The 19,386-nt window shown below is 40.9% G+C and overlaps 1 protein-coding gene across 4 annotated transcripts in view; it reads left to right on the top strand.

Moving 5' to 3' along the window:
* DAB1 (DAB adaptor protein 1) overlaps positions 1-19,386 on the top strand; it is a gene marked incomplete at both ends in the record, with an annotated part of 118,892 nt that overhangs the window by 44,715 nt on the left and 54,791 nt on the right. For all 4 annotated transcript variants that reach the window (XM_082003149.1, XM_082003150.1, XM_082003152.1 and 1 more), the window contains 2 exons: positions 11,951-12,090; positions 14,614-14,712. In XM_082003149.1, coding sequence (XP_081859275.1) covers positions 11,951-12,090; positions 14,614-14,712 — 239 coding nt within the window. The remainder of the gene's footprint in view (positions 1-11,950; positions 12,091-14,613; positions 14,713-19,386) is intronic.

The following is a 19,386-nucleotide window of genomic DNA, read 5'->3' as shown; positions in this document are numbered from 1 at the left end:
TGTTCTTTATGCTTGTGTTGATTTCAGCAGGCTGATTTTTATCTGCACGTCCTTAAAGTTAATAGGACAAGGATTTTATATAGGTTAAGTCAATAAAGAACTCTGACCTAAGAATAAAACAGTATTCTCCTCCTTTTGAGTGATCTGTGGGTTTTTTTGGAAATAATCTTCCTCTATTATTTTAAGAAACAAAGATGATAGAACAGTTTAGGTGCACTTTGCACAGAGTATAGTTTTCAAGCTTCATAAATTTTTGTTGTTCAAGTTCAGTGCAAGAAATAGTAGTGCTTTTATTTGTAAGTACCACTGGTTTTTATTTTTAATGGGAGAAAGGTAACTTTATCTTGACTCAGTGATAGAGAAGAAAACGCTCCTCTCATTTAATTCATGCAATGAAAAATACCATATTCAATTTCATTAGCTTCTTCACTCGGTTCCCAGTTTTTTTCTCTGTTTTTAAAGAACTTCTGTAGATGAAGTGAACTTTGTTCACACTTTTTTCCCAAGATTTTCAGAGGAGTATGATTTTGTTCTCTTGTAATGAACTCTTGTTATCACAAAGGTAGTAAGAACACATGTATAATCTTGGCAAATAATATGTCCTTTTTCAAGTCTTAAGGAGGGACAGACTGAGACACAGCTGCAACCCTCTATCTTGATTTACTCCAGCAGCCTAAAACTTCCTAGAACTAGTTTAAGCCATCCCTTTAACACCCATTCTTCTTCCAGAAAGGATACAATTGGGTCATCGTTGGGGCTACCAGAGACAGCCTTCGGGGCTGTAAACACCTTCAGGCACTGCTCAGTTGGGCACTGAGCTTCTCCTTTCAGGTGATGAAGGCATCATTTTTAAATAAGTCATGTTTGGAGGACACCGATTTGCATTTGATCAACCCAGGTTCGTTGGAAACTTCACCGAAGGGCAGGAGACAGAGGTGATTATTTGGCTGTGAGTTACCAGTCAGCCTTTTCAAGAGCTTCTCTGTGGCTCGCAGGGTGTTTGGAAGGAGGGTTGTTAGCAGTTTCTGTGTGGTTGTGCTATACCTTCCTGTTGTTCTTCAGGTGAACAGCTCTGAAATACTGGACTGGTCTGCCGGGGGCTCAGCAAATCTGTTAAAATTTGTAACAATTTTGGTAGCACTAAATACTCGGCTTTGGTCTTTCCTTCTGTCTCCCCTCACATACCAACAGGCTCTTCAGGTTCAAACATTCTAGGTTAGCTTGGCAAGCAGTTGGGTCCTTGTGCCCTTACAACTCATCCCATTTGGCCAATGTCTTGAAAAATTGACCCGACTTTTCCCAGTTGAGTAATTTCCTTTCCTCCTACTTGGAGTAGAGTTCTCTGGTGGGTTTTGTCAGTTTGATTTTGTTGTATTTTATTAGTTTTCTAACAATATTCTGTTTCATTCTTCGTTTCCTGAGTACCAGCCCAAACACTTTGGCACCTTGATGCCTGGTCAACATAGTTCCAGAAACAGAATGGTTATCCTGATGGGCTCATGGTCCGTGGAACTACACACACGAGAGATGTGCAAACTCCAGTTTGTTACCTCTGGAATTCATTATGGCCCAGGGGTGTTTCACTTCTTACTAACGCTTTGCCCAAGGATGATTGCCAGCAGTAGTCTTTTCATTTCTGCCTCCTGCTGCCACTTTGACAATAGGAACGGCAGCAGGAGGCAAAAATTAAAGGACCAGATTGAAAGAAGCACTTTGCCACTGTTGTAATTTTGAAATTGATGGCGTTTTCTAGCCCAAAGTCTCAGGAAAAAAACTGCTTTCCTCTTTGCCTCCTATTGTTTTTCCAACCGGGAGAGACATTCTCTGATGTTGCAGAGGCAGTGGGAGACCAAAATGAAAATAATTTTCTTCCTGAAACATTGGATAGCAAAATGTGAACAATTTCATCAGGGAAACAGTGGTTTGGTTTTTTGTTGACTGCCATGTGGTGAATACTGGTATTTCCGTTTGCCCGTGGAAAATAAATAGCAGCTGCTTTTCCTATTGAATTTATGTGATCATAGGATAATTTCTACAAATCTTATTTACTGTGAGTTTTTAACATGTCACTTTCATTCTTTTCCTTTTTCTGCATGAGAATAGGCTTTGTAAGGTGGGGGCAGAATTCCCTTCTGAGTGTCCGCGTGCTGCCGCTAACGCTATGGCCTTGGAGACAGCTTTTTAAGTCAGAAACTTACGGGTCTGCACGTTCCAGAACTGCATTTTATATCGATATAATCAGGATGACTAATAAATCCAGGTGTAATTGTCGGTGCCACTAATTCCACAGGAAGAAAGGTGCAGAGCGGCTCTGCGGCTGCACTGCTGCGTCGGCGACGTAGTGGCCGTCACAGCACGGTGCGTGGTGCAGCCCGTTGTGACCTACTGCATCAGGTTGGTAACCGGTGTAACTAGTACTGGCATGAGTTGTCAACAAAACAAAAGTTCTACGTTGGCGAAGAGGCTGGCTGAAAGCGAAGGGGTGCAGCCCTGGTGGAGGCCTGGCAGGCGGCTGTGGTTTCATCCAGCGTGGTGCAGAGTCCCACTTCTGTGCGCGCACACAGCGCTGGTGCGGTCGGAGACCAGAGTGTTGACAAGAGAGGGTAAAGTGTAAATCAATGAATGGCTTTGTCCTCCTGCTTTAGCTGTTACGGGCTATTGCTCTTTTCTTTGGGGACTTTAGTGTCTGTAATTAGTTACTGCGAATGGAAAGATTTTTCTCTTATTGAACATGTGAGAAATTTGGGAATGTTAATCAGCAGAGCATAACCTTTTCTTAACTTGCTCTTTGTACAGTCCCGGAAAATTAACATTTATCTTAGGGCGGCACAAGAATTTGACATTTGTATGAAGTGAACTGATTCTCCACCCTTTCTCTTTCTTTATACATAACAAAAACTAAACTCTTTGATAGATTCATCAACAGAATATGTTTGTGGGCTTTGAAGTGTAAATTGTGAATTTGTGTGTCTCAACATGACTTTGGGGCGCCGCGTGTAAGCGCATGCGTGTCTGTGTCCTGGATTAGTTAAAGTCTAATTAAAATTGTTCCTGAAAACGACATACTTAAAGGCAGATATAGGTAAACACATAAAAGCAGCTTGATTTTTTTTTTTCCCCCCATAAGTTCTGAGCACTTTTAGTTCTTGTAGGATTAAAGAGAGTCAGGGGAATTCAGCAACTCTGCAAATCTTGCTGCATGTTCACATACCAAAATGATTATTTAGATGCTCATCTTTAAATGATCAGTTTTCCTAGTGTTGGATAATTTTTTTCAGCTGTTTTAAGGTGCTTCTCAGTGCCACAGTGGAGCTTGGAAGGAAACGCAATTCTAATTTACCTTTCTCTTCCCCAGCAAGGTCACTTTTGGTTGGGGAATGACACATTCTGGGGTAATTTAGTAGGGCCTCTCCTTGCTGCTTTGGAACGAACTCCTTTATGGAGATTTTTGACAGTAGATGGTATCTACTGGCTGCCCCATTAGGGCAGTTTTGCTTGGGCATATTAGCGCAGCTGCAATGAGTCCCTTGGTTTTCAGAGCGTCTGGGCTCGTACCGTGTCCCATCCAAATGCAGTGCACATATTAACACCAATTAAGGATCACTATAAAATCAATTACCTTTTCTTGGTGATTTTGTCTCAGAAGCAACCAATTTCACACTGACATCCAGGCAAGCGGGTAAGGAATGAACTGGTTGATGACCATGTTTTCCCAAGGGCTTTATTTACTTGACATTTTGATGTCTGCTTGATTTAAACATTTACCCCAGCTTTGAAACGTTAGGCGAACAAAGTTTGCTGCACTATCTTCTTTCTTTTAAAGAGGAAAATCCACAGATCCCTTGTCCTATCTCTTCCCCTTTAGTTGTACAGAAAACATCATTTTTATTCTTACTCTCTAAGAGCAGAAAATGGACCGCCAAGTTTTCCGTGTTTCCATTTTGGTTGCTCCCTAGGGCTTGCTGAACAAGGCTAATATTCCCAAACAAAATTTTATTGCAGTGTCTTATTTCAGTTGAAATCAGTGTAGAATTTGGGATTTTAGCTGCTTCTGCATCCAGCCTGTAAAAGGCACCTTACAAAATGGCTTTCAAAGATTTATGAAGACTTGCATGGTACCGAGGCTGAAAGGAAGTTTAATTACATTCAGCTTTTGGTCATTTCTGTGTCTGAGGATGTGCCCATATACTGTCATCTCAAAGACCATCTAAGAAAATAAAATTGATCAGTGAGCCTTCTGGCTAGAACTAAAACGAGTGCTTTGTCATCTGCCCATGGAGCATATGTGCTCAATCACTGCCATCTCCCGTGTGCTCTTCCTAGACTCTCCATCACTGAGGTTTGTCCAAAATTTTAATCAAACATTATTTCATACTGTGGCCTTCTCTGTAAATAATTGAATTCTTCTCTTGACGTACTCACACATACTTTGCTCTATAAAGAAATAATTTAATCTAGTCCATGCGACCATTTTGCTTTGGAGGCAGTAAAATGTACATCTTGTTTTGTATTAGCTTGTGTAGAGTACAAAGCATTAAAATAAAAACTTGGCAAGTGCAATTCCTGTCATCTTGTGAATGACATCTCTGCTCATAAACCTCTGATCAAAGACAGCAAATAATACAGGAACATCTTATTTACTTACATAGGAAACTTGGTTCTGGGAGTCGGGATGTGTAGGTGTCCTGGAGTACAGTAATTCACAGGATAATAATGCCAGAAGCCATAAAATCTCTTGGTTGGAGGTTATTGTGAATAGCAGTGCTGAACAATCGGGAAGTACTGCTGAGATGATAGTCTGAACAATGATTGAGTTCTCCTGGAGAGCCCTCATCTGTGTTTAAAATTGTAGGTAATGTTTTCAGATTTAACCGTAATAGAAGTTCATTGAGCCTTCGGAGTGGTTTCTGTTTCCCCTCTTCAAGTGGTTTATCATGTTCCGTAGAAATAGTCTCGGTCTTTGCATTCGAGACAAATGTTTGCGTTGCTGGCAAAATGGGGCATTTTACCTTTTTCTGAGCAGAAGCACCAAGAGGACCGAAGCACCAGCAGGATGGAGGTTCTCCCTCTAGTTCCTCAAGCTTGGAGGCTCGCATGCTTCCTGATGGCACTCTTGGGCAAGGGCAGCTCATAAGAAGAGGTAGGGTTCTTGGCGGGAGGAGGTTTAAAAGGTAGTTTGCTGAGGTTTTATGTACCTGTGCCTTTGGCAACATTGCTTTGTTAATACAGTAGACCCCAACAGGGTTCCCTTGTCGACGCTACAGCAAGCTATCTCTAGCTGGGTAAGCTAAAAGCACCCCAGAACACGTCTTGCAGACTTTTTAGGAGTTTCCCTACCAGTTGATGAAAGGAGAAGTTTGCATTCAAGTTGTACTCATGTACTGAAACCAAGCGTTTCGTAGAGTCCTATATAGAAAAGACATACTTATTCCCTATAAAATTTTAACATGGTTTTTAAGGTTGCAATCCACCTCCCAAGAATAGACTGCATTTCACTACATCAGTAGGGTTTTTTCAGTTGCTAGGAACTAGCCTTCATCGATGAAGTGTGAAATTTGAAGTACATCTTCATTTAAAAGATAGCAGCGACTGATGTTGCAAGCAGATCTTGCTGTGAACGTACTCTCGTTAGTTGAGATGAATTACAGGTTTTGACATTACACTCTTACGTAACTCTCTTGTTAAAAGAAGTTAAAAATCTCTTAATTGCGAGAAACTCATTTGAGAAATATTGTAAGAGGAAGAGAATGCTAGGGATAACGTAAGAAGTTAAATTGTGTGCACGTGTACTGCTAGGTATGATGTGTTTAATTTTCTAAAGTGTTACATTAAAAACAGAAGAAGATTTTAATTTTCTGTGTCAGATCTAGGTGCAACACAGTGGGTTTGGGCAGTCGTGCTCCCAAAGACAGTGACAAATACACAACCTGGAAACGTGAAGTTTTCTACCAGTAGCAGAAAAGTTCAGAAATTAGATTAACAGATAGCAGGAGGATCTGGGAGCTTGTGGGTTTTTTAGTTTTAAAATCCCAAGTAAGTATTCTACACTGAACATTTTTATGCCTATGAAGAAAGAATTGCATTCCTGAGGTGCTGTGGTCTTGGTATCAAGATCCATCCCTTTGCGTGACGGGTAGTTTTGAGCCCTCTGCAGCAGACTCGTGCTTCTGTGAAGCCATTGAGAAAAATGTGCCATTGAGGAGAATAATCTGAGCTTTTCATGATTCCTTCTTGAATTGCTGTTTAGTTGCTGCTGTACTGAAAGGTATATATATTTATGTATGGGTATTTTCTCTTTTACACCTGCTTATGTACTTCCCCCCCCCCCCCCCCCCGGGAAATCTAGTTGATTAAAATTACTATGAATTTTCTTTAGATAATTGATACCAAATGAAGCTGTGCACAATGTGTGTATGCATACGTGCAAATACATAAAGTTATGGATGCATATATATGTGGACATAGGGACGTATATACACGCAGCTAACTGGAAATACCTTTCATTTAGTAATTAATTCACTAGTCTTCAGTGTGTGTGGCATCTTGGAGGTCATTCTGCACCACAGTGTTTTGTATTTTCCATTGTGTTGGTGCTATAAAAATGCTAATTGTCTCCATGAAGATGTAGGCTGTTTGTAAGTGCGTATGTGATTGTTTTTCAGCCCTGCAAGATATAAGGAGGTGTTATTTCAGGTTTATAATTTGAATGTGTGATGGATACAACTTTGACAGTTTATTAGTTAGAAAAGAAAAAAAAGACAGTGGTGTGTTGTTCTTCAGCGAATTGATTGCCAGGAGCATGTTATTGACTTTGGAGATAATATCATTATATATTTTACAGTCGTAAAATCAAGAAATTCAGATTATGCCCTGAGGGCTTCACACATTTAAATAAAGGATATAGCCATTTCCAGGGCTATTGGTTTAGATTAGCGGGTGCTGTGAAGAATGCGTAGTGTGTTACAAGACCATAGAGAAAAAGCGACAGTGTGCTTATTGCAGTGATGCTTTGGTTTATTTTCCTTTTCTATTTATGAAATATGCTTACTTACATATCCCCTGGGAGAATGAACAGCATTTGCTCTAAATGTTAGCGTCTTAATACAATGTTAGCTTGGTGCTCTGTTGGGCTAAGAGCCAAAATCGAGTGTAATCCTTGACTTGTACCAAGAGTGAGGATAAGTCTCCTTGAGACGCTCACCAAAATACACAGTGTCTGGGAAGGAAGCCTTGCATGAGCTTTAGTCTGCAAAGTTAAGAGCATTACTTGGAGACGGATAACCTAATGCAAACACAGCTCACTCTCCCTTTTGACATCAGAGTCCAGGTTGATGGCAGCTGGTAGGCTGCTGAGATGGTAATGTCCCCTGAGCGGCGCCAGCGACCACCGCTGATGGGTATGGCCTGGGGAGCACCCACCTCCAGCACTCAACTTGAGCTGCTCTGACCTGGGTCTTCCACAGTAGCTTATGCTCCTCTTGGACTGGTTACCAGTCACATCTTGGCATTCAGTGCACTTGAGGTACTTGGGTGAAGTACTCAAGGTTCTGGGTTCATGTCTGTCTCTAGCTTGCTTTACAGAATCTGGGTTTAATTAAGGTATATTGCCTTTAATAAAAATGACTGGCTGTGTTAAAAACCTTGTTTATTACTTTTACAGTGTATTTAGTGAGATGGATAAAATACCTTAACGCTGATCATGATGATAAGCCTCTCTCTAGATGCAAGCTCAGAAGCACATTGCGTCACCCAGCTCGGGGATTGGTTGTTCTCTTCAAAGACTGTGAAGTCCAAGTGCAATCTTGCAACTCGGCAGCAAAGGTCATGTTTTCCCACTTAGGCAGGAGCAGTGGCTCCAGCTGGAACACATATGGCTTAAAGGTGAACGGTGACGTCTATAGAAGTTGATAAAATAATTACTCTTACATTTACATTTTAAGGGCCTCTGAGGATTATAAATCTATATGCTGCAAACAAACATTTCTTCCCCTGTGTCAACAGCAGCACATTTTCTAATTAAAAGTGATCACCTTTCTAAATTGAATTTGTCTGATGTTGTTGTTAGTGGGCTTTTAGCTTTTGCCTTTTTTTCTCAGTTTGGGGCATGAGAATCAAATTGGTTTTAGTTTTGTTGATAATCTGGTTCCATTTTGGATTGTGAAGTGCTTGTGTTGAGTTGCCAACATATGCTTAGGATATTTCTTTGCTTATGAAAAGATATTTATGAAAGCATTTTAGAGCAAACCATTGGAAAATACTGATTGGTCTTCAAGTTTAAAAAGTTATAATACGAAAATTTAATTTAGGATCATTTTAGAATGACCTAGTGGTGCTAGTCCTCTGATGAAGAACGCCGGGCAGATCCCTACCTGCGTAGGGTACAGTGGACAACTGAGAAGGGCATCAGCTGCTCCCCTGGCGTGGCTTTGGCAGCTGTAGTCTTCTCTGCGGTCAATAAATCCTAAAACAAGATCTCAGGAAATAGGTGATGTGGAAAGAAGCGGTTGTCATTAAACATGTGCTTCTAATTTTGCTGTAGATTATGGTCTAGTAATGACTTGAGACCTCAAGCTTCAGTTTTCCATAAAATCTTCATAGTTGGTTTAGAATGTCCCCTTTCCTACCCTTGAGATGTTATTTGTGGTTTGAGGAAGGCAAGCTGAGAGTGAAAGCCCCAAGATGCTGCGGTTCGTTATTCAAATAAAACTGAGCTCCAGCAGTCAGCGCGGTCCCGTACCCAGGATAATCCTCCTTCCCGCAGGCTGGGACCGAGCAAGCGCGGTGGGAGGGGGTAACTGGAGAGCCGCGCGCAGCAGCGGGTCTCCGCGCTGACAAAGGCGGGAGCCGCAAAGAAGAAAATACCGACTCCACTTGGTACGTGGAAGGAAAGAGGCAGCACTTTCCTGGGCGGGTTTCTGGCATGGGCACAGCTTCCTGGCTTAGTGGTTTAATGGTTAGCCCTCACCCTCCTCCGAAGCTTAAGAAGAATTACAGCCTCATAATTCAGGCATCTCTTATTTATGCAGTTTCAACCACAGAAAGAACCTTGTCCAAGAACTGTCATTGAAAAAAATCTTTTTTGTTTTAATGATGAGATGTTTATGAGAGTCTGGACTATCTTGCCTTATAGGTGTGCAGTCTGCAAATGAAGCATCACCGTACATAAATCTCACACCTCATGAGAGTTATAAAACGGACCATACTGACAGTGCTTGTCATACGGTAATTTTCCAAGCAGGTAGAAAGTTTTTGAGTGCTGATTACAGCACCAAAATTTGGAAGTACAGCATGAGCATAGACCGGGGGAGATCTGGATATATGCTGAGAAATGGTGACTGTTGCAGATGGCTGATTTATAATACAGGGCAGTGTGCGTGTGCGTTCTCTATGCTTTTTCATGGGACATATGCTCTAGGGTTTTACGGATGAATTTGTAGTCTCTAGTAATTTGCAGTTTCCACCACAGTTTAAAATATCCACATCATTTTCAGGTTGGTGATTTTTCCCAGTCATTTATCCCAAAAGCACTTTATCCTACTTAATCTGGGTCATAATTAACATGGGACTTGTGTGTAAACAAACATAGCCATAAGTTGTGTTTCAATGAGCTATTAATGTCAAGGATTTAGTTATGTGCAGCAAAATAGATCAGAGGTTGGCATAAGTATAAATGTTCAAATAACTGATGAATGCAAGGTCACTTGCATCATGACTTGGACCCAGGAAACACTCTTGAACACTTACATGCTCATGCCATTAGCTAACAGCTGCCTTTGGCTGTAACGAAGACGTAAGGTTCAAAATTGTTGGCAGGAAAGCTGTTAGAATTGGGTTTTATTTACTGCAGATCAACAGGATATCTCTGCATGTATAAAAGACATATGGAAAAGTCCACTGTTATCATTGTACTTTGTTGTTTCTCCAGATGTTCTCCCTCCTGCCCCGCTCTGGAGCTGAAAATGGAAAATGGTTTTTCATTGCTTTTAGCTGACGGTGCCAACATCTGCCTTGGCGTTTCCTTGGGGAATGATATTATAGTACTTTGAGTTTCTGATTTACCATTTGTGGCTCATTAGATTTTTTTTTTTTTATAATATATAATGTAAGAGCATGAAGTTTTAACACACTGTTTAATTCTTTTTGAGGGAGTAGGAGTGCAAACAAATCAAGGGAAGCAGTTGGGTGGCCGCTGAAGTATCACAGCAGCACTTAAGCAGCTGCCTTATTTTTAAGGGACTATAAATGAGGCATTAGAACATTGGTCTGAGCTGGTATTTTTCATTGAAAGAGAAAGTGTTTGTATGCTCAAAGACTCTTGAAGATTTCAATATGCTTAAAATAGCTCTAGTTTTTAACACACATTTAGTCCATCATGAGTTCACAGCGGGGACTGTGCCATACTGTCGGGGACAGAGAACCACATGAGTATCTTCACTTTGCTGGTCATGTATGCGCTCTAGTTTTTCCTATAATGGTGTTGTAAAAATTTCAGTTCCACAGTTTTGAACTTGGTTATTCATCCACTGGATGGGTGTGTAACATTAGCAAAGTTGACCCAAGTGCTGACTGCTGAAAAAGGTGCTTTTAATAGAAATGCAAAACAAAATAGCTTTTTCCTCCACAGCTTCTGTACTTCTCTTACCAAAAACTAGCTGCACAGCAGCAGATTTTACTATTTTTTCTGTGCTTTAATCAGACTTTTCAAATAGGAATGAGCTCTGGTGAATATTTGGGCCAAAATTCTCAAATATAGGTAAGAACCTAGTATTGGACACCTATAGTTCATTTATAGCAGGCGCTAGCTCTTCATTTTTTACAATAGCTAGAAGGATGGGGCAAATTCTGTGACTAGAGCTAGGTGGTAATAGTATAAATCTTAGCAACATCAGTCCATGTTTAGGCAAGTTTTCTGGTGGAATCTGTTGGATCCGAGAAACTTCAAATTCTTTAAGATCTCACATTTTTGCTTGCTTCTTTGTGCCTTGTAAACCTTGTTTGGGTGGTTACTTGTTCAGTTGCAATTTTTTACCGTTCACTGCTGTTTTTTGAGATCCTAGCAAGAAATTCCACAGACAGCTGCAAAAATACATCTTTAATCAATTTTAAGACGACTGATTCCCTAACTAACATATTTCTTCCCAGCTAAGGCACAGAATAAACTCTTCTGCAGATACTCGGGGGGAAATGTCTTCCTGACAAAATGATCCCGTTCACGGATTGCTGTAGTGTCATTGTCATGTGGCTCAGGCTAGTCTGAGCGTTGTAATTTAGGTACATTGGCCTTACCAGTACCGTGCTATCTTATCCTCCATCGCTTCTTTATTAAGAAACACCTTGTGCCATTTTTTTAATCTCTTCAGGGTGAGCCTGTGAGAGGCGATGTGGCTGGTTGTGTTTTTTCTGTGTATGTCTGTAAGCAGAAAGAATAGAACAAGGAGACAGCATTTTTTGTGGAGGTTTTAGAGCAGCAATATTCTATAGGCAAATAACATAATTTGGTTTTTATCATTCAAATGATAATAGTGTAAATATTGCTAACGCAGTTAGATAAGTTGGTATATGGGGAAATAGTAGCATGTTTCTATTGAAGTTTTGTCTGCAAAATGAAGAATTCTCAAGTGTACTGGGATTAAAACAACCCGTACAGATCAGAAGTTTTCAGATCCATGAGGTCTGTCTCAGGCTTATCTCATTTCTGTAAACCTAATTTGTGTGCAAATTTCGTGCAGAAGATTTTGTATGGCAACAATTCCACTGTGAATTCATTTGAGCTCGTGAGGCCAAAAGGTTTTATTGAACTAGTACTTTTCTTCTAATTTTATTGAAACGTTCTCATGTTTAGGTGTTGAGATAGGAGTTAGATCTAATTTGCCACTTAATTGCGGGTATTTATTCGTTTATTTTCCTTTGTGCTCACACAATTGTCCTTGTTTCCCTTATGTCTTTTCAGGTCAGGATCGCAGTGAAGCCACTTTAATAAAGCGGTTTAAAGGTGACGGTGTCCGATATAAAGCAAAACTGATTGGGATAGATGAGGTTTCTGCCGCACGAGGAGACAAGTTATGCCAAGACTCCATGATGAAGCTGAAGGTGCAGTGAAACTTCTAATGTTTAATATTATGGAGTCAAAGGGAGTGAATTTCAGCTGGAACTTTTATTCATTCTCCTTTTGTGACACGGAGTCACACTCTGGTTAATTATGTATTGAAATCAGTCAATTTTACATGAACTCTTGGCTGGTATTGCTTATCCCAGTTTAATTTTAATACATTATCTCTGAGTTCAGTAGTTATTCATGATTGACACCACTGCAATTCGTCCACAAATTACAAGCAACACATCTGCAAATTGAATAATTTTATTATGCAAAAGGGGAGGTAAACCACTATGAAGAAAAATGGTGTATCAGAACATTTTATATGACAGTGCTAATCAACTACAGCCCTGCCTTTGACCGTTCCCTCCTGTCAGGACAGACAGGAAGGGGTGAGTGACCTTGTTGGGTGTAGGTAGACAGATATGGGGGGAACTGGTGTCCTCGCAGGAAGCATAATGTCTTGCACCTGTAAAGGCAGCATTGCTGGGTTACGGTATCAGGAGGCAGTGCACTGAGAGGACAGAGATGAGAAGATAAAGAGGAGTCCCCAGTGTTTGGGGAAAGAAACGGAGCAGTGACAAAAGCAGATGACTGCAAACTCTGAGAGTAGACAGAGTCTGAAAGCACGAGTGGTGTAGGAGGGTGGACTTTCTGGAGCATGCTAGATATCTCTGTCTGTCTTACAACCCTCAAAGAGCCTAAGAGCTCTCTATAGGAAGCATCCTTTACCTCGCCCTGGGAAGTGTCGGGGAGCCCAGAGTGGTTGAGGAGGAAGGATAGACTGTGTTTTTCTTGAGTGCAGTGTTGGCTGTTGCCTTCCCATCTGCATTGTAGGGTTACGAGCTAGGTCCAGGAGTAAACCCTCCGCAGTCTTTTTTTCCCCATTTTTTTCCTTTCAGTCCTCTCCCCAACACTCTACTAAGAGAGCTGATGGATTTCCCATTTTCTATTTTTTTCATGAGAGGAAATCACTAAATAGTATCTTTCATATTACCAACTAGCAGGGTTCCAGTCCTGGGAGTAGAGAGTTATTCATGAATAAACAGCAAAGGATGACATGCATCTTATGGTTCAGTAATCTAAAACAAAGATCTGGTAGATAATGTACAAATCAGTTACGAACATTTTATGACAAGCAAAAACTGTTCTAAAAAGTGCACTGTTGATTTGTCACATCTGCCACAATATTTCAATCTGTTTTAATTGTATACTGGATATTTCTCATCATTTCACGGTTCCTAGAATCAATTTGTGGGAATTCACAGAATCATTAAGGTTGGAAAAGACCTTTAAGATCATCAAGTCCAACCATCAGCCCACCACCACCATGCCCCCTAAACCATGTCCTGAAGTGCCTACACGTTTTTTTGAACACTTCCAGTGATGCTGACTCCACCACTGCCCTGGGCAGCCTGTTCCAATGTTTGACCACTCTCAGTAAAGAAATTTTTCCTAATATCCAGTCTAAGCTGTATTGTCTAACACTGTCACTGTTATGCTGCAGAAGCCTTTTCGTCTCTCTCCTCCATGGATTACCATTTGCACATCTCCCAGACGCCCGATACCTGTTTGCATAGTGGCGAGATTGATCTAAACAGCATTGTGTGATGACTAAAACTATTACGGGAAGGGAGCATTAGAAATTCATGTTTGTATGTAACGCAGCATAACATGAAGTTGTGGGCTCTGGAAACCTAGTGTCTAGCAACACGAGTTTTAAGTCCAGGCATAAAGTTTGGGGGTGACTTTTGACAAATGACTCCAGGTAATGAGTTGTAATGAGAATGACAACCTCATGAAGGTCTTCAAGCATAAGTTAGTGGTTGTTAAAACATGTTGAAATTGCAGAGCGCCAGATAACGGCTAAATATTTGTATTTATTTACTAGCGCAATTGCTTACATTTGATCTTTAGTACAGTGTTATTCGCCAGGGCAGGCTCCTGAGAAGGTGGAAATAGAAGTTACTGTTATGGTTACGCTGTGGGATAGTAATACACGAGATGCATGGCAGCAAGTTCACTTATGAAGCAAAAGCCTGAGATCATGAAAAAAACTAACCCTCAATACCAGCTTTTTACAGCAGAGGTGTAGTTCTTTTCAAAAGAATATTTTTCTTCTATAAAAAGTTCAATTTGCTTATTCCAGATAAGTGTGCCGATGAAGTAAGCTAAAGTTGTTGGCATTTTTTCCCTCTTCGTAATAAAAAGAAAACAAAACAGCTTATAGCTGGGAAAGGTGTGCTAGAAATGACCTTCAGCTTCCATGAAAACAAATTTCATGGAGGATTAGCTGGTGTGGGGGTTGGAAGTAGGAGCACATTTGAAATGCTCTCTGGGTAGCATAAAGAGGTGTGGTGCCTTGAAAAAAGGGAGGAAGCCAGAAGTAAGAGTTGGACTGTTCCTGGAAAGCCCTTAAGTTTTCCTAGAAAAGTGGTAAATTGTCCACAAGCAAATCTTTGTGCTCGCTGTGGCACCAAGAGTAATGAAACCAGCCAAACTGTTCTTTGTTTCAACAGGGAATTGTTGCTGCGGCTCGTTCGAAAGGAGAGCATAAACAGAAAATCTTCTTAACAGTCTCCTTTGGGGGAATCAAAATCTTCGATGAAAAGACAGGGGTAAGTAAAATAATCATGATGGAAGAAAATTGAATCTTTTCATGGATGTTTCTTTAAAAGCGTTTCCTGGTGGGGCAGTAATATCTCACCAGCGTAAGCACACGTGAAGAATCTGACAAGCTTGATAAAGGGTTGTCGTATATCAGAGCAAGCCATTAGGTGACTGAGGTATAAAGTGTAGCATGGGGATGTGGTTTATTGCAAAGCCTTGTCCTAGATACTTCTGCAGAACCACTTGAGTACACGGATGCTCCTTACGTGCATAAACACTCACAGCTCTGAGTCCAGAAAGCGGCAAGAAGGGATTTGTTTTCCCTTTGCCAGGTGAAAAATTGCTCCTTGGAAGTACCAGCCCACTGTTTTTAGCAGTCCAGGGTATCTGCACTCATCCGGGTTTTCTCATCCAGCCTCGGCCCAACTGCACTAGTCCCCTGGATGCTGCTTAAGACTCCCTGGCAGTACCAAGTGACTTTTGAGAGTCTAATGACAAGGGATTAGGATTAGCGGCTAGAATTGTCTTGGATTGGGCCGTTTGTGTCGCGGGAAGCTGAGGAGAAGAAAACAAGCTGAAACGGGGAGCTGCAGACAACTCCAGGAGAGCGAAGCTTGTTTTCCCCGCTGATGATAGAGGTGGCGAGAAGGGGCACTGGGAGCTGGGGAGCTCCTGGGAACAGCAGGCTGGGATTAGCTGGGATTGCCCTGAAGATGTCCCAAGGGAATCCTAAGAATTCTGTCAGGTCCGCAGTTCCACAGGAACGCAGTTGTAGTCACCATCATGCGATGTACTCCTGTTAACGGCCGTGACGGTCTTCTGTCAGGTGTGCAGTAACCGTAAGAATCGGGGCTTTTGTGTCGCCAACAGTAGAAAAAGTATATATCGTATGGAATCGGAGGTAAAAGGTATCTGAAAGTCTGAGGTTGCTGTTTGAGTCTGCCAAGCAGCGACTCGTCCAGTAGCATCTGCTCGAGGAAGCTGCAGGAAACTGCCATGCCTTACACAGTTTTTGCCACAGCAATATTATGTTTGATTTTTAAAATTGCTTTGAAAGAAGAAACCTAAGCAAAATATTATACTACTTAGATATAAAGCAACAACGCACAAACTGTTTTAATCCTAATTAGGAAGATTTTTACAGCAGTTTAAGCTCTGCCTCGAATTTTAAAAAGCTCTTGATTTAATCTTTTGAAAGATTAACTATTTAACAGGATGCCAGAAATAAAACCTTACTGATGATAAATGAAATTATCTTGGCCAGTTAATTTATATTATTAGAAAATCAATGTCATTGAGCTCACTGATACGTAATACAAGTAGTCAGTAATGAAAAGCTCATTTTGTATGAGTACTTTACACGTGTACAGCATGTGTAAAAGTAGTCGTACAAAAGCAGTGTTTAAGAGAACATTACTGAGGTTGCTGATCCTGTGTGAAAATAGGATCTATTTTCATAAAATAAAGAGGGAAAAGGCGATGCATTTGGAAACAAAGGTGTGGTTAAGCCAAATTGCCTTTCCTGCAGTGTCCCGCACGCTCTCCTGTCTGCAGCTGGGGAGGTGGGGACGTGAGAACAAGTCGTCTTCATTTCATAACTTTGACACCCTGTATTCTAAATCTGACACAACTATATCATCCTTACGGTAACCCTGTCACTCACTCACGGAGGCTTAGACTGAAACCTTCAAATCCACCTTCCAGGCATCTGCCCCTGAGCTGCCGGAGTGATGGACAGGAGTATTGAGTTGTCCTCCTTGAAAACAGGACTCTGACAGAGGGATGTGGGGAGCTTTCAACATCAGTTTTTATGTGTTTTTTCGAAAGGAGGAGAATCGTGTTTCTCATGCCAGGCTTTTGAAGCAGGGGTGCATGAACTCCTCTGCCGGTTCTTCACAGCCGCCATCCCTTTGGCTTTTGCCTCTCCGTGTCCCAAAGTTTCATGTCCTTGACCCGCTCCTCTCCTAGTCTCTCTCATCCAGCCTGTCTCTGCTTTGCCAGCCTGCAGTTGCCATCTCGTTCTCGCTCCTGCTGGTAGTCCCGGGCAATCTCAACATCTGAACTACACCCAGCAGCAGATGATGGGCAGACCCCGACAGTGGCCCTGGGCTCTCTGAGCCCGCAGGAGCACTCCTGAGGCACGGGGCTTTCCACCGCACAAGAGACAAATATTTAGGGGTGATGCACTGTGTCTCATCCATACAGCATTGGCTCGTCCTGTTGTAATACTAAGAGATGTCAGCTGTCGTAGGAGTAAGTAATACCCTCTGTGTAGTCTCGTGTGGATGTCTGTGTACTGAAGTCGCCCCCAAAGAAGGCTGCGCTACTGCTGTAGTGTGGAGCTTCCTATAAAGCAAAATAAGGATGGTGCAATTCGGCGATGCAGGACACTGATCATCCCATTCTCGCTTTAGAAGCACTAGAGAAAATCCAACAAGCTGGCAAGACTGGGGATGGACAGTTCTCAGCCCTGGCTCTTTTGATGGGACAGAAAGGAAAGGGGCAGCAAAAAGTTTGCTCACACAGATCTTCTGGTATCAGTATTAAGAGTTTGTAAAGTTTGGAGACGTGACATTCACATTTGTGCAACAGGGGGAAAAAAAAAAGCCCTTAATAGGGAACAGCCTGGATAATCTTGCATTTGCTTTTTGCTCCTTTAACTGCCTTCCCTGTCCCCCACAGTGCTTTCTCTTTAGTTGGATTTCCATAATTTTGGGATTCCCAAACAGATATTTTGGGGCACAGTGCTCATTTATTGTTTATTTGGAAAGGTTATTTACCTCTCTAGAGTGTGCTTTCTTTTATCATTGGCTACTGCTATCATGTCTGCCACAATGGCAGTCTGATGGGATAGAAAAGAGAAGAAAATACTCTGAAAAAATGCAGGCTTCTATATGTTCAGTCTCTTGTAGGCTACTATTGGATTTTAATTTATCACAATAAAAACTCAATTTGTAGCTCAAAACTAGCAAATTTTTTTAAATTGACAGTGTCATAGCTGACTTCATACAGATGATTTAGGGGAATTGCTCTATAATTCATTACAGATGAAGGGCTGTACTTGGGTTACTACTGAAAATGATAAGCAAGGGTTTTTTTCCCCTGTGCTTTATAGCTTTCTTTCATATGTTCCAGATCTAATATTCATCCAAAAAATATTGATTGTAATAATGCTATTATTCCAGCCATCAGGAATTCTGCCCTTTGAGTAAATTTATCCATGAAGGAGATTAGGTTGGAGGTGGAATACCATTTGGGAAGAATTTATCTCACCAAAAATATACAAGAAGGGTTTGCTGTGAGTTTGAACTGTAGATGCAATAAAATTTAGTTCGTCTATAGCACTGAAATAGAAATAATAAAACTTCCCTCTTATATTTCATCATTCTATTCCATGGATTAATCTAAATAGGTCCCTTCATACCACTTTTCAAATACTTGTCAATTTATTTACAACGTGGTAGTAAGAGCTTAGCAGAGTTCACCCTGCAAGCCTATAGTTTGCATATACTGTTATATAGACTGCCTCATCCGCTGGAGGAGCCTGCTCACATAGGCAGAACAACACAAACTGTTCTGCTGTTAAAGTCCCAACATTAACTGTATATTCTGAAGTTGTATTTAGTTTGACTAACAGGATGTTCCTCGGTTGCATACCAAAAATCGTCATTATAAATGTACCTTTTTGTCTACTGTCATATGCTGGCCATCCATCCCACTCACTTGCCTTCTCCAGAATATGTTTGCCAAATATGTACGTCACCTGAAGGAAATTATTGGTTTTTTAACATAAAAGATCTACCACAATCATTACTAAACCCAGCCTTTTCTACCTAATGCCACTTCAGAGATTTCATGGCTGTGTTTTACATGAAAATAATTTTTGATCATTTGTTCCGTCATATTCCCCCTGCACGCTGGTGACATCTCAAGACACCGTCTTTCAAATAGAGTGCAGCACAAGCTGTAATGTATTCTGCATTGGTAGACTTCCATGAGAGTTCATTTATATTTTCAAAAGCATGGTCTGTAGAAGGCAAAAATGCAAATAGTTGCATTGTGCTATTTAATACTCTCCTTTTCATCGTGCAGCTGAGTGGTTAATGTGTTCCTTAGAAAGCAACAAAACCCGTAACTCTCAATATAGCAGGATATGCAGAATTTTTAAAGGACCATCATTGTTCATTAGCTATTTATGAGTATTATTTTGTTAATCGCACACATCAGGCTATGTCCCTGTGATAGCTTAGTAATACTTCGTTAGAGGTGCATGAGTAATATGGTCGCCATGAAGAGGCTGTAATTGTCTCATTGTTTATTTATGTAACAACACATCTTTGTTTACTGTAGGTTACTTTCCCAAAAATTATTTTAAAATAATAATTAAATTCTGTAAAATATTTGGGAAGCCATTTCTTCTACATTCATGTAATGAGGTATACTTTTAAACTCATGCGCTTTCCAGTTGCAAAATCCTGTTGACTTGAATGGAAAACCCCGACACTGTGAAAGAGAAATATGATGAAAGCAAAAATTGCTATCTGGCTGTAAGTAAAGAATATATCTGTTAAAGTAAAATTTTGTATCAGCTCTTGAATATGCAAATTGCCAGAATATGCTGCAATATGTATCTGTATGAGCTATTGTTATAGATGAAAAATTTATCTGGACTCTACAGTTGT

The sequence above is a fragment of the Phaethon aethereus genome (genome assembly GCF_964289735.1).
Source record: "Phaethon aethereus genome assembly, chromosome: 8".
Classification (NCBI taxonomy): Eukaryota; Metazoa; Chordata; class Aves; order Phaethontiformes; family Phaethontidae; genus Phaethon; species Phaethon aethereus.
The sequence above is the reverse complement of the archived record's forward strand: the minus strand, read 5'-3'. Positions and strand labels throughout refer to the sequence as shown.